General features: G+C 35.5%; 1 protein-coding gene across 5 annotated transcripts in view; it reads left to right on the top strand.

Moving 5' to 3' along the window:
* The window catches only part of Dcc (DCC netrin 1 receptor), a 1081241-nt gene that overhangs the window by 744053 nt on the left and 321538 nt on the right, over positions 1 to 15650 (top strand). For all 5 annotated transcript variants that reach the window (XM_063231626.1, XM_063231625.1, XM_063231624.1 and 2 more), the window contains exon 9: positions 8263 to 8417. In XM_063231626.1, the coding sequence (XP_063087696.1) occupies positions 8263 to 8417 (155 nt within the window). The remainder of the gene's footprint in view (positions 1 to 8262; positions 8418 to 15650) is intronic.

The following is a 15650-nucleotide window of genomic DNA, read 5'->3' as shown; positions in this document are numbered from 1 at the left end:
TTGAAAAGGAATTTGGATTTTAGAGAAGGTTGGGTCAATGATATTGCTGAGACGTTCAGCAGCATGTGGATGGCCATTGTAGTTAAGGAAGAAAAAGATGACCCATCCTAAGAAATCAGCGAGAGAACCAAAAACTAAATCATATTCATCATGAAGACAAAGTCTAAAATTAATCTAAATACATTGAAACCAAAAATATTTCCCATAAGAGCATAGATTTTAATCCGTTGTTGTAATATCTATGTTTTATGCAAATAGTTTCTTGGATAAGTATTACATGTTGAAGCAGAGATTGTATTAGGCATTTTTAAACCCCTTCCTGAGAACAATGTTGTTTGGCAATTCAATAAAACTTGAAATTTTAACCAAAATTTTATGAAAATAATACCAGAAATACCTCTGACAAAGAAAACAATCTCCATTTCTCATCATACTGTATCTGACATTGAACCTTCTCAAGATATTCTTTCCACAGGTTCCAGAATCTATGGCTCTAGGGCATTAAGGGACACAGCATTTGGAGATTGCTGGGCTCTAACTCTGAGCCTTCTTTCAGTTAAATTCACACTTCAATTTTGAAATCTTTTCATTGTTATACCATTCATGCGCTCAATAAAAAATTATGTGATAAAAATGCTAAAACTCTGTCATTAAAAATAGTTCTTTCTGTACTATGAAACACAGTGATTCTTCATTGTGAAAGCAATTAATTAGGTATTTGATACCTCAAGACAGCCTTTGTTGCTCCAGTCAGAGTTGTAACAAAATGTTAACGTCACAGTGCATGGTACTCAAAACAGTAGCTATTATATATATATATATATATATATATATATATATATATATATATATATATTAGGCACTTGTTACAAACAGTCCACTGAGAGGCAGGACCATGTTTAACCTGTGAATTCTTACTTCTGTTTTTGAAATATAAAGACAGAATTTCTGAATACAGCTAAAAAGTACATATAAGGGATTTTCTACCAGTAATAAAAGTTATTAAGAGTAGGAAGTCTTGTTAGAATAGATTTCACACTCTTGTTTTCACATAATGAAATCAATATGCAGAAAGATGAAGAAGCACACCAAAGAGGACCCACTTCCATGGTGATGGACCATGGAATCAAAGCAGTTTCCTGCACAATCCAAGAGTTTACTCTTGGGTGGCAATTTCAAGTAGTCTTCCAAATGTTTCACAATTATTTTTCATTCATTTAAAAAGTTATGAACATCAATGTTTTTTTCTTGATATTCAGTGGGTATATATGCTGACAGTGAATGAAATGTCCACTGAATATGGCTTCTTTTTTAAAATAATTCACGATCAGGTGAAAGAGACAGACATGTCCACTAATGCAATATGGTAAGGCTCTCCTAGGAGTATGAGCCACAAGCAATGAAAACACACACACACACACACACACACACACACACACACACACACACAGAGACAGAGAGAGAGAGAGAGAGAGAGAGAGAGAGAGAGAGACAGACAGACAGATAGACAGACAGACACAGAGACAGAGACAAACAGATGAGAGAGAAAGAGAGAGACAGACAGAGAGAGAAACAATGCTCCTGGAATCGGAGGACATGACAGTAGGAAACAGCCAGGAGATTTCATTTCAATTGAATTCAAATTGGATTTTATTTCAAGCAAGTTTTTGACAAGTTGAGAAGGAAATGAATCTAAAGAAGATAACTCCAGGACAACTGAAATAAAATAAGGAAAACAAAGCCAAAAAGAGAGAAGATAGCGGCAGGTAAGGGCATGAAGGGGATAAATGGCTCATTTCAGAGAAGGGTAACAAGGTTTGGGCCACACAGTGAAGGTCTCTGGATTGTCAAAAGGAAGTAAGATTGTATTAGATATAGGATGAGAGCCAGCAGTAGGTTTCAGTAATGGGGCTGATACATTATGTTCAAAGATAAGCTGTCAATAGAAAGTTTTAAAAAATGGGTTAACCAATGACAAAGAACTAGTGAAGCTATTATATGTTGTAAGTATGAACTAGAGCAGGAATTGGTTCCAGAACAAGAGAATATAACCTGAATAGAATTAAGTGTCACTGCAGCTTGTTCAGGAGTGCATTCCACATCACCATATTGCAGCAGAATATGTCAACGCTCAGGAATTATGGTGACTGATCTCAGCAAATCAGAAGCATTCATTTAGGGCCAGAGTATGCACTTCTAGAAAATCAGAAGATATTTTCCAAGAAACCTCAGCTAGCTCTCTTTGGGCACGTTAAAATAAAATTTACAAGAAATGAAGGCTTTGTATTAACTTCTTGAGATATCTTGTAATAATCAGACAATAAGTTGCTCACAGTTGTTTTTCAATCAACAGAAGGAGGCAGAGGCCTCATACATTTGATACTTTGGATTTTTCGTGAATGAATTTACAGTGAATAGATTCTAGAAGGCATAGGCATCTTGCTTTCTTCAAAGAACAGAGCTACACACTACCACCTCAGAGTTAGAAGCAAAGGTAATGAAGCAAAGAAGCTTTGTTTGACAGGAGAGCTGCTCTTGCAGACCATGAGTGGGTCATAAAGATCTAAAAGGTAATTAGGTCTTCAGGTCCTAAGGGAGAATCTTGCTGAGAGACATAAGGCTTGGGTCCCTGTGATGTAGAAAGGGAAGAACACATCCTTGTGGTGAGTGGGCAGACTTTTTACTGTGGTATTCTCCTTTCTTTAGACCTCCATGTTTATCTGGCAGTTGGAGGGGTAGGGACTGGCATGAGCAGAGAGAAAATTCAATGCTAACTGCTTCCACATGGAGGCAGCACGTAGATGCACCGAGATGGCGTGTGTAAGACGACAAGCCTCGGCCTGCTGTGGGACCAGAGAAACCCAGTGTATCTGGTGCACTTCCAAACTCAGGCATCACTTACTTGCTGAAAACTAATTTGTGATGTTTCATTTACAGCATGAAACAATGCAGAGAAAAATCAAGAATATCCTGGCAATGTGAAGGACTTGTAATGGCACAGATTTGGAAGGACAATGTGGCCAGAAATGCCATTTTCTCACATTGTATTTGTATTATTTAAGAACTTTAAAGTCAACAAGTAGGACAGAAAGAAAGAAAGAAAGAAAGAAAGAAAGAAAGAAAGAAAGAAAGAAAGAAAGAAAGAAAGAAAGAAAGAAAGAAAGAAAGCTTGGCAGCAGAAGCTCAGATGTCAGTATGGACTTCTTCCATTAGCAAAAGCCCAGTCCTATTAAACGTTCCTGTTTTCAATAGTATCGCTTGTCCAGTAACTCCAGTTATGATCATTCTTTTTGTTCTAAATTATCTCTCCAAATAAAATTCATCTCATAGAAAATATTCATAAAGTTTTGTTGTTATTGTTTTGCTGGAGCACGAAGAAAATCAGTGAAATGAATGTTCTTGTCCTTTGCGATTATCTCATTCATTCATTCATTTAATTATTTGAATTCTTGAAGCAGGGTCTCACTTTAGTTCAGACTCGGCTTCTACTCACCATGTAGCCTAGGTGAGCCTTGAACTCCCAGTGATCCTGCCTCTGCCTCCTGAGTGCTGGGGTTACAGGTGTGTGTCACCACACCCAACATTTATTCTTTTTATTAGCTTCTCAGATTTTTGGTAGTAAATGTTTTGTGGATCACTCGCCTTTTTGGACTCAAGAGCATTTGTTTCTTTTCATGTGGCAGGATTTAACTGTAATAATGAAAGAACAGCAGCAGTCACTGCCATCAGAGAAGACTCTACATAGCTTATCAGGCGCCACGCCTTAGATGCTTTACTAAGGCCACTCATTTTGTTCTTTCAAACTCTGTGAAATAAACAGAATTGTAGCAATATTTTATATTTTCAGACTCTAGGGCTCCAATAATGTAATAAAAAGGCCAAAAAGACCATTATTCCACACCGTCACTCAGGGCTGAATCTACCCCCATGGTCTACCCAGTGACCTCATTTTGATATGACAAGCAGCTTTCTGAAAAGTGATACAAAAATTAGATTAATCATGGTTGAAATCCTTTGGCTACCCACATTAAAGAAACTAGCAGTCCATCCAACATAGCACCATTGTATAGTTAGTAAAGGGCCATACTGATGTCTAGAAGGTGTGTTCATAGTATAGGAATAGTGTATTTGCTTAAATCAGCTTTCATACTTAATGTGAGATTGAGGAAATATCAGTGGTTCCTATTTGTAAATATAATTTTTGTGAGTGACTCATTCATTCAGGATACTATTAAGAGACTGATGGACATTATAAAGAATTTGAGAAACCTTTCTCTTATAAAACCCAGCATACTTTATATGCATAGCAGATATTTTCACTCTATGATTACCGACATTTCTACTTGCAGATTTCGTCTTTTATGTGAAGAATGCATGTTCAAATTTAGAACCAGGAAAATCCAGAAATATTTGTTGTTTCCAGTTTGTAGTTGTAAGAATAATGTCAGTTATGAAAATTATCTTTACTTATGTATGCCTCAAAGGTTTGGGCAAATCTGATATTTAAACTGTGTTAAAAGTATGTAAAAGATACTGTAGATACATTCATAGCAAATGAGAGAAAAATCCACTATTCCAAGTGGTTTCCAAGTACTCATGTCCACCCCTTTTTCTTCTTTGGAAACTCATGTCTCCTACCCAAAATATCTATCATGTGAATGAATAGGCCTTGGTTTCCCTTTTATACTGAATGATAAATACTGGATTTAGAAAATGAATCACTACTTTTTATTGTTAATTGTGATACCTGCTAATGAGTTGTTACTTGAAAAATATGGCTTTTTTTCTAAAACTCACTTTTGCATTCATAAAATATTGATGATGAAACCATTCTTTCTATTTCAAAGTGTTCATGATGCACTGCATACAATATCTGTTAGTAAAGTACTATAACCACATAATTTGGAAAAATTTCTATACCCATGTATTTATTCTTCATGATACAGCAATACATATAATCTGATGATGAGTATTTTTTAATGCATTGTTGTTTTAGCTGTACATATTTGTGGGCTATTGTGCATAATTTGATGCATTTATGTACAATGGTAATGATTCCATCTCCTTAAAGATTTTATGAGTTTATATTAATAGGTAGTAGGTGTACATATTATGAAGTACAGTGTCATATTTCAATACTGTATATAATATGTGCTAATCAAATTATTTCTATCTCTTATCTTTACTTGCAGTCTTTCTGATCCTCCTAGATATTCATAAAATAATAGTTTATTATGTGTACTGCAGAAGTAAGCACACAAAATAATAGTTTATGAAGAATTATAGTCACATCTTTATTCTATAGAAACTTTGAAATTTTCATTTGTATCTAGTAATGCCTTTGTATATGCAATCAAATTTTCTTCTATTGCTCATTTCTGTCACCTTCAAATACTTCAATAGTCACTGTTCTGGTTTTGGATCGACTCTTGCTTTTTAAACATACAAAAGGAAAACATACAGTCTTAGTCTTTCTGTACCTAGCTTAGTTCATTTAACATATTCTCGAGTTCTGTCCATTAAGCTGCAAATGATGGTAAATTACTACTTTTATGGCTGAATAATATTCCATTTTGTAACAGAATACCACATTTGCTTCATTCTTTCATTGGCAAGCATCTATCTAATATGAATATTACATCAATAAACGTGAAATGCATGTATTTTTGATATGCTGCTATTTCCTTTGGACATGTGTCACAGGTGAGCTAGCTAGAATATATGGTAGATCTATTTTTACTTTTTGAAGGCACCCCCATTGTATTCTTTCTAATGGCTGTTCTAATTAGCCTTTCTATCAAAAGGGTAACTCAAGTATCTCTTCTCCACATACTCATCAGCCTTGTGTGCATACGTGTGTATGTGTGTGTGTTTTTCAGTTGCAGTTCTCACTAGGATGACACTGCATTTCACTGTTTTTATATTTGTATTTCTTTGCTGCCTAGTAAAATTAAATATTCCTTTAAAATTTTGTTGTCCATTTAAATTTCTTCTTTTCAGAAATATTGTTTGGTATCGTTTGCACAATAAATAATTGGAACTTTTGTTGTTCAGTTTTTTGAGCTTTCTTTATTCTTGATATGATTTTTGTCAGACAGTTTGCAAACTTTTTTCACTTTCTATAGTTATTTCTTCACTCTTTTGAATATTTCTTTTGCTGTACAGAATGTTCCTAGTCAGATGTAATCCCATTTATCAGTTTTTGCTTGTATTTCTTAAACTTTTGGAATATTATCAAAAAAAAATGAATTCCCTGTGCTGTTGTATTCAAATGTTTCTCCAATGTTTTCTTCTAGTATTTTCCGTAGTATCAGATTTTACATTTAGGTCTTTAATCCTTGGAGAAGATTTACTTTCAGAAAGCAACATGCTGGGCTTAACAATCTTAGTTTGGTAGGGTAAGTTATGTGATACATGACATGTCGGAATACTAGCTAATATATTTTATTGTATTAGTGTATCACACTCAGACCTTCCCCTCTCATGCATTATAATTTAACCTTCTAGAACCACTGTAATTCTAAAAGAATATCCAATCTCACTGTGTAATGAGGTTCACATAAGGTGCTTTCTCTTTGTTGGAATAACATGGACAAGACACTATAATTATGATTTCAACCTTTTTTCATTCACTTTTTCCACAGAAACTTATATTTTAAGTCTAAAACTAAACCCACTAAACACCCTATCTTCACTCTCTCTCTCTCTCTCTCAACCACTCGTAGTACACATTTTAGTTATTAGTATTGAATAAAATTATGTTAACCAACTATAAATGGCTCCTAAGATCTGTAATGGTTCAAAATTATTTGACTCCTAAATCATAAATTGACAGGCAGATTTTTTTCCACCAACTGTTCTCTAAAATTCTTGAGAATTCTGACCTCTCCAACATCAAAAGATAACTCCTGATATGTCTCCTGCAAGCCATAGGTAAAGAAAGACAACAGGAAGGGTTAACACCTTGCAGTTTTCTTAGACCCGATCTCAAATAGCGCGTACAACTTACGTTCAAGCACGCTAATCTTTAGGGTACCTTGCAAATCTAGTTTCACACCATATGAAGAAATTGTTGGTTTAAGGATAGATTAGCCAGTGTCTACTGCATCATACTAAAAGTGCACAGGGTCAAGGGTTTAGCTCAGTGTTGCAAGCACCTGCCTGTCATGTGCAAGGTCATCAGTTCAATCACTAGTACCAAAAATAAATAAATAAAATAAACATATAAGTACACATAGGTCCAAAAACCGCCATTCATGCACTTTGGAATATTTTTTTTAAAGAAAATGTGATTTTCTCTGGTAAAAAAAAAATAGATCTTACTTTACATATATCCAAAAATAAAACAAAACTCAATGACAAAATTAAAATATACACATAATTGCACTGATTGGTAAGAGATATGTAGGATTAGAAAACTTAAGAAAAAGTTGAGTGGAACAGGAATTCCTTTTTCATGCAGTGAAATTAATATTTAAGGCCAATAAAGATACAACTATGTTGAGAATAATATGCATCCTTAAATACTTTAATAGTTCTCATACTTAGTTATATCAACCATGTCAGTGACTATATGTTCTCTTAATGTGAACTGTAAATCTTACCCTTATCACTGCAATTCATTTGTTTGTAATTTGAGAAAGGTTTTATTGGTAAAAGTGCTGAACATGTATAAACGTGGCTTGAAAACCCATTTCTCCCTTTCTTTCTACAAAGTGGCTTTTCTACCTTTCAGTAACTGCACGTAAAGTAACCACATGAGCCCCAGCTCCAGACAGACACAGGAAAACTTGGTGCTGCATTTTTTTTTTCTATAACAAAAGAAAATGTGAAAGTGCATCTGTTGGCAAAACCAACAAAGACCAATTAGTGGAATAATCGTACTATGATTCCTGTTATTAGCCAGATGTTTACAAAATGCATCTTCCATCTGGATTCCGGATGTTTCTTACCTTTTAATAGCTGTTTAGCTGTCCTGAGTTTTGAACTCTAAGTCATAAAGTGTCAAGAGGAGGTTTTAGTTTACAGGCTTCATGGAGAATGGCATAGGCTTGAACTCCCAAAACCTTGACATTGTTTTATATGTTCTTCTCATTCATTTATTTCCTATATGAAGCCTCAGAGGTCTTGAATTGTGTCCCAGAGTCATCATTAAATAAGTTAACAAGTGTTTGGTTTTTCATTACTACTGTACGGCAAGAGAAGACGGGGCTGCAAGTATGCATTTTGGAATAATTCCTTTCTGCAACTTTGGTTTCCTAGGGAACGAGCACTGAATACAACCCAGCCTGGGTCCCTTCAGTTAACTGTGGGAAACCTGAAACCAGAAGCCATGTACACCTTCCGAGTTGTTGCCTACAACGAGTGGGGACCAGGAGAGAGTTCTCAACCCATCAAGGTGGCCACTCAGCCTGAGTGTGAGTATGATGAGGGCAGGGCAGTACAGAATTTAGACAGTGCTTGTTTTCATCTGCAAAATCCTTAAATATTTTTGTGGAACTTTTTGAAATGACAAAATGGAAGAAAAAGGTTTGAACTCAGATATTTAAAGTGAAAAGTTTGAGAAGTGAGATAACTTTATAATAAAACACCCTCTTCACTTAGATCTTGTCTGCATAATGTCGTGTCATGGAGTGCAAAGGCCTAGTCCATCTATTACAGCTTTATAGAATCATTTCCTCTGAAGGTAACTTACCTGCCCATGTCTCATCATGACCACTGGGCTTCAGTTTTCTCTATAGATTTCTCAAAGTTGCTAAGTTTGTCTATGCAAAGTGTATCATAAAAGGTAAAAGAACAAAGTTATAGAATATCTAAATCCAGGGATTTATTAAATAACTTAATCATGCGCTGAATGTACTCAAGAGGATTCTAAGACAAACTAAAAAATCTAGAAATGCAGGCAATAAACTGTCATTTAGAACTCTTTATTTTATAATATGAGTCACTGTATTAACTTGTTGATCAGAGTGAGGCAAAATATAATTCAATTATTTCCACTTTTAAAAGACATTTCAAAATTGTTTCTTTGAAAATAGATGCGCACCTTGTCAAATCTGATTTTTTTCTTACAAAATCTAATGTTACTGGAAACAATGAATTAGTGATATGTAGTTTCCAATCTATTAATAAAATTATAATCTAAAATTTAAAATCAATGAATGAGTACTTGTAACTAGCTGCCTTAGACACTTAATTTATGTCTTTTTATTTTTAAATAATGCCACTTTTATTCATGTTTTTATTATATAAAACTGTATTTTACTTAAAAAGAATTGGAAGGTGGTGAAGTACACATTTGAAATATTTCCACTGAAAAATGAGAGAACATAATCTTTATACTGAGTCACATTTTGGGTGACTGAAATCTGCATGTCAATGAATGGCAGAGTCTGAGTGGTGATTTATCCTTACCAAATTCCTCCTCCTCTCTTCTTGGTCAACTTCAGAAAGACAGTATTGGATTAGTCATCTGTGAACCGAGGAAGGGCTAAACTGAAATTCATGCCTGTGTTTGCCTCACAGAAAGAGCATCTGTGATAGTAATTTCAAAAACATAAAATACATAGATTTTAAATAGGCATTAAGGAAGGCAGGCTCCCAGAAAACACTAGATAAGCAATTTTCAGGATGATCTAAAAAATTAAAAAAATATATTTTTTTGAAAATTTTTAAGAAACTGTAAGAAAACTGTAAAAGAATATTAGTCACTCTCCACACAAAGTCCTTCTGAGCCTGACAGCTTGTGCAATTTCACAGGTTGCTTGGAGCTGACTGCTGTCAGGTTTGTGTTCGTAAGAATACTCGTTGCTATGTGAATTTAAATCACTAAATAATGCAATTCAGCTTCACATCATCTGTATTAACATCAAATTTTAGTCATTAACTTCCTCATTGATTTGATCTTTATAATTCATATATATGTGTGTATGTGTATAGTCAATCACTTTTATGACTAGTATTTTAATAAAGCTTAGCATAAAGAAGTTATATATGTATATATGTATACATGTACAGTATATTTATGTATTATATGTATAGTGAAGTATGATTAAAAATATGATGTATTTAAATAAAAAAGCTTCTCACCCTTAAAGATATATTGTCATTAGCTACCTCAAAATATTCTCCGTTGATTCAAAGATGCTTCTGCTATCATTCTTGTTACTTTCTAGAGCAGTGTTAAAAGTTCCCTTTCATGAGTGTCCTGGTTGTAAGTCTTAGTTGTCTCAGTGTTCTGAATGGTTGCATAACACTGATCTTTCATGACCGTTTTTGACTCTGGGGAAGAGCCATAAGTCACAGGGTGGCGGATCCAGTGATTAGAAGGATGAGGATGCACCATAATGTTGTGGTGAACTGTCTGTTGCATGGTACTCAGCAACTACATTTACCAGTTGTGTATCAGACTTCATAAAGATATGAAAGGACTTTCAAAACTGTTACACAGTGCTTACTTCAGCACGCATATACAGAACTGTTTCACAGTGGTAAGAATAATAGAATGTGTGTTCAAACTGAAGTTTGGGAGTGGCATTTTGAGGCTGATTAATGCTAAGATGCTTTTGCTATACAAATTTTTAAATTTAAATATTTACTATATTGTTTGGTAATTGTTGGCCATACACACACAAAATGTAAGTTGACATTGTGTCAACTTGAGAAGTTTAGAAGTTTAAGTGTCAGAGCAGGGAGCCATGTCCGTCCTTTGTAAATATCCTGAGCACATGCAAGAGGAAGACACTGTAATGGTGTGAGTGGGTAGTCTGAATACAATAAAAGGGAGGAAGAGAGGCTTTTTCTCTCCCTTCTTTTTACTCTCACTGTTTGCTGTCTTTTGCCTTCTTGAACTGTTGTCCCTGTGCCATACCACCCTGCCTTGGAGCCAGCTGATTATGAGCTGAAACCTCCACAAACTGTGTGCTAAATAAACATTTCTCCCTTAATTTTAAGTGTTGAGTAATTTTTCCCAGCTATGAGAGAAAAGTAACCAAAACAGAAATTGGGCCTGGGAGTGGGGCTGTTGCTGTGACTGTACCAGACCATGTGGCTCAAAGCTTTTGGGAATAGCTTGTGGGAAGAGTTTGAAAACATTCAGAGATGTTGCCTGAAAGAGTAGTGATGAAATGCCTTACGCTGTTTTGTATGAGGGATTCCAGTCAGATCTCAGATGACCAGAAGACTGATAGAAATACTGCTGGTAAAGACAGGATTTGGGAGATTTCTATTAGGAAGGACTGCATTGGGTTCTGGACTCCAGGTAATATGTATTATGGCTTGGCCAAAACTTCATCCATATTTTGTTCATGCCCAGAGTCTGTGTCTAATACTAAGATTAAGGGAAGTGGGCTAAATAAACTGGCAGAAGAAACTTGAAGGCAATCGAATCTTGAGATTGTGACATAGTTCTTATTGGGGCCTTTAGTCAGATTTGTGTTGTGAATCAAGAGAAAAGAACCCAGAAAGATGATTTAAAATGTGAGTTTGTCCAGAAAGTAATCTCCCATCAAGATTTAAACTACAAAGATGGAACTGAGGAGCTCTTGACTACTAAGAAGGAAAAGGAGAATATAAAAGATGGCCTGAGGGTATCACAAGAAGCAAAAGTGTCCACCCTTTGCAGTCTCAAAACAGCAAAAGTGAAAACTTTTGCTTTGAGGAGAAAACCGCAGAATATCATCTTTCAGAATGGCAGTGGGGCATAGAAAATTTTTTTCCTCAGAATTGGATTCCGGGTGCTCAGTGATCCACGTACTTGATCCCATAGCCAAAAAAGAGGAAATCACAAGTACTTCTCCAGGTGGCAGCAGATCTTGGCATCATCCATGAGAGTCTGGATTTTACGTGCATGCAGAATGCAAGAGTTACAGAATTAAGAAGGCTTCCAGTGGATTTCAGATGGCCTGGGAATTTAGGCAGTGTGTCCCTGAGAGGGCAGTGTGTAAAGCTGTAAGTGGGAAGCCAAAGGTGCAGTGGAGACTCCAGAAGTTTGGAAAAGCCATATACTCTAAGAAATGTTACAAGGAAGCAACAAAGCCGACCTAAGAGAAAAGCCATGGGAGATTTAATCACCAACAGTGCTTTAGAGGTGGAGTCACTCAAACCCTTTGTAGCTCACAATTTACCACAGATGGCCTCCACTGGTGCATATGGAACTACAGGACTTAATGTTTACTCTGCTGGATGTTGGACTTGCTTTAGTCCCAACCCTTTGTATCCCTCTGTTTGTAACTTTTGGAATGAAGAAGTTTATCTTGTGTCATTATATGTTGGAAAGGTTTCACTCTGTTTTCCTTTATATATGAGATTTCAGCTAACAGTTTGCCTTGTATCTCAGAGAAGAGCTGGGACTTAGACTTGTCAGGAATGCTGAAAATGATAGGATTTTAGCAGCTCTTGTAGATGGAGTTAATCTTTTTTGCATAAAGCAATGTACATGAGTCTTTATGGTGCTAGGAACAAAATATTATGATTCTAACGTAATATAATGTTGACAGACAATACTTTCTTAAGGGTTGTTAAATATATGTTATAATGTTCAAGTCATGAAATGATAAGAATAAGCAAATCTTTGGTCTGGAGATCTGTTTAAAGCAACGCGTCTAGTTTCCAACTGGACAAGGGATGGATTGTAATGTTAGATAAATTGTGTCAACTTGAGAATAGTAGTTTAACTAAGCAGCACAGCAAGAACCCAGGATGTTACTTTGTAAACATCCTGAACCTGTACAAGAGGAAGACATGGAGATAGTGTGGGCTGGTAATGTACACACAATATAAAGGACAAAAAGAGACCTGTTCTCCCCTCTTGTTCTGGCTTCTTTTGTTGTCTTTTCCAACTTGAAGTGTTGCTCCTGTGCCATGCCACCCTGTTTTGGAGCTAACTGATCATGGACTTAAATCCCCACAAACTGTTTCCTTCATATTTTTGAGTGTCCGGTGTGGGGGATGAGGAGTCACTTTGAAGGCCCTGGCCCCCTCGGGACCTACAGTAAACAATAGTCCCCAGTATGTGAGACAAGAGGCGGGACAAGAATGCCTGTTCTCAGTGGGGATGCCCCCCCCTCTTTGAGCCCACACTGTGTGACTTGGCTTTGTTTACAGAGTCATGAGGAAGTGGCCGACCACCATTGTGACACTAGCAACAAACATAATTAACAACATTCTTGGGCTAATGGAGTTCCTCCTGGGTTAGAGGGGCTAGAAGAACTGATTGTGCTTGTTTGCTTCGCTTAGATAGTTTAGATAAACATTGTAGTCTGTCACATTGTAGCTTGTCACAAAGAATGCTTTTTCACTAGTTAATCGTCTGTGCTCTGTGAATTGATCCGGTTTACTATATAAGAATCCTGGAATAAAGCACAGTGTGCAGTGCAGTGCGGTGTAGTTGCAATTGCTGTGTTTCTGTTTTTTTCCTCGTGCTGCACCCCCCGTGTCCCGACTTGGTGTGTGTGTGCCTCTTCCCGGGGTTCAGAGTGCTCTAGACACTCCTGACAGTCCGGTATTTTGTCCCAGCAATGAGAGAAAAGTAACCAAAACACCTCATTATCCACAAATGGTCTCACAAATTTTAAAATTTAAACACTATATTGTTTGGTCATCACTGGTTACATGCTATATTATTCACAAACTGACTGTTAAAAAAACTTATAAATCCTACAAACAAACTCTTAGTCAACTTTCTATTATTGAAATTTAACTTTGAAATTAAACATGTTTATTTTTAAAAGATCTGCTATGTAAGAATTATCTGCATTCTTCACTTCTAATATTATACTAGAATTGTTTTAATATACTTTTCAGGCCTGATTAGTCATGATTACATTGTTTTTCTGATAAAAATTCTGGGTAGTGATCTTTGTTTTCTAAGAATGAATACATTTTTTTTCCCATCAACACCATTGTTTCTTAGCATCCAATTTATAAAAGTAATTTCTAGATTTTTTTTACATTTTTTTCCTTTTAAAAATGTCAGTATTTTCTAATGAATAGAAAAGTATTTTCCTTTGTGACACTGATTACTAGCAAAAATACTTCATTCTATAAAACACTTATTCATGGTATAGCATGTTGTGCTGTTTTTAACATAATTAATTTTTGAAAGATCAGAATATCAATACCAAATGTAAAGCTTTAATTATGTAAGACATGATGACAAAATTCATTTTATAGGTATGTTTCATGAAAAGTTCCGATATAGTTAGTACCGTTTCAACATATTTAAAGCACTTCGTAGTAAAGTGATAGTACTTAGTAACTCATAAGTTTCTAGGGAGAACAAAAATTTTAGATATGTAACAATGAAAAAAAAAAAAAAGGCACCAATGAGGAAACTTACTTGTTCCTGGGCCTATTATCTGATATATTACAACGTTTATTTGTTTTTGTTTTTTGTTTGTTTTTTGAGACAGCATCTCACCCTGCAATACTTACCTTGAACTCACAACATAGTCCCAGCTGACCTCAATTCATGACGATCCTCTTGCCTCATCTTCCAGAGTGCTGGCATTAATGGTGTGCGCTACCACTCCTGGCTGTAGCTAATTTTTTGTGCCTAAATTATTTTACCCTCACCTCCTCAAGCCAGTATGGTACTACAAAGATACCCATCTAATGCTGCACTTATCATATATTGTTCCTCAAAAACTGTGGGAAAAATTTATGCAGAGGACCTCACTGGACCCTGGCCTTTACAAGCACTTGCTTTGCTTAACAATTAACAATAAAAAAAAAATGATAAGGCAAATAAAAAATTAGAATAAAAAGACCCATTGAATAAAATAGGTTGCTTCTTGGCACTGTTGTAGTATATAAAGCATATAAATGATCTTGCCTCCAGAAAATGAAAATGGAGAACTTGTCTGCTTTAGAAACATGATGTAGCCTTGAGTACCTTTTAGGAAGGGCGGCAACAATGGCTTTAAAGTATTCTTTATATTCTGGTCTCAGTATTTTAAACCATTAAATGGAATAGGATTTTTTTTCTCTTAGAGGTCTTTATATGTTTTCTCTGTGACTTAAATAAGTTTCATGAGTATTGTCATTGTCTGATCTCTTACAGAGAAGATAGATAGATGAAGAACAATTGAGCACGCATAAGCAAACCAAGAAGAACACGCTTTACATGCATGGAGCAGTTAGCTAAGTCTTTGAATCCATTTATAAGAAGAGAACTCTGTAGCTCTCTTGTTGTCTTTATTGCAGACATTAAATAAATTACATTATCATGATTAGTAGGTACAATATGTGTGTTTTTTCTCCTGTTAACTCCAAATGCAGCTTTGGAAATTTAAAAATATTACTAAAGGAAAAAAATGCATTTCTCTAAGTTTACTGAATAAGATAGCAACTGGTGAGAAACATGGAATGTCTCAGAGATTCTAATACTCCCCTTCCTCTCTCTGTCATTTCCCCATTAACGAAGCCCATCTTTCTTTCCTTTGAGAGGCAGTACAAAGGCTGATATTATTTGGCTAGGCTATTAAATTTACAGGTAAGAGAGGGAAGAAAAACATGTCCATGAATATTTCCTTCTTTGAAAAAATGATCTTATCTTTCTGAAATGAGCCTTGCCTGAGGATGTATTTGGTTGGTTCTTTTATCGCTGTTTTTCCAAATGTGATGTAGTAATTGTATGTGAAAATTATATG

This window comes from Cavia porcellus, unplaced genomic scaffold, assembly GCF_034190915.1.
Source record: "Cavia porcellus strain 051 isolate PalLab524CR breed Dunkin Hartley unplaced genomic scaffold, mCavPor4.1 scaffold_20, whole genome shotgun sequence".
Taxonomy (NCBI): Eukaryota; Metazoa; Chordata; class Mammalia; order Rodentia; family Caviidae; genus Cavia; species Cavia porcellus.
This window is presented reverse-complemented; position numbering and strand designations above follow the sequence as displayed.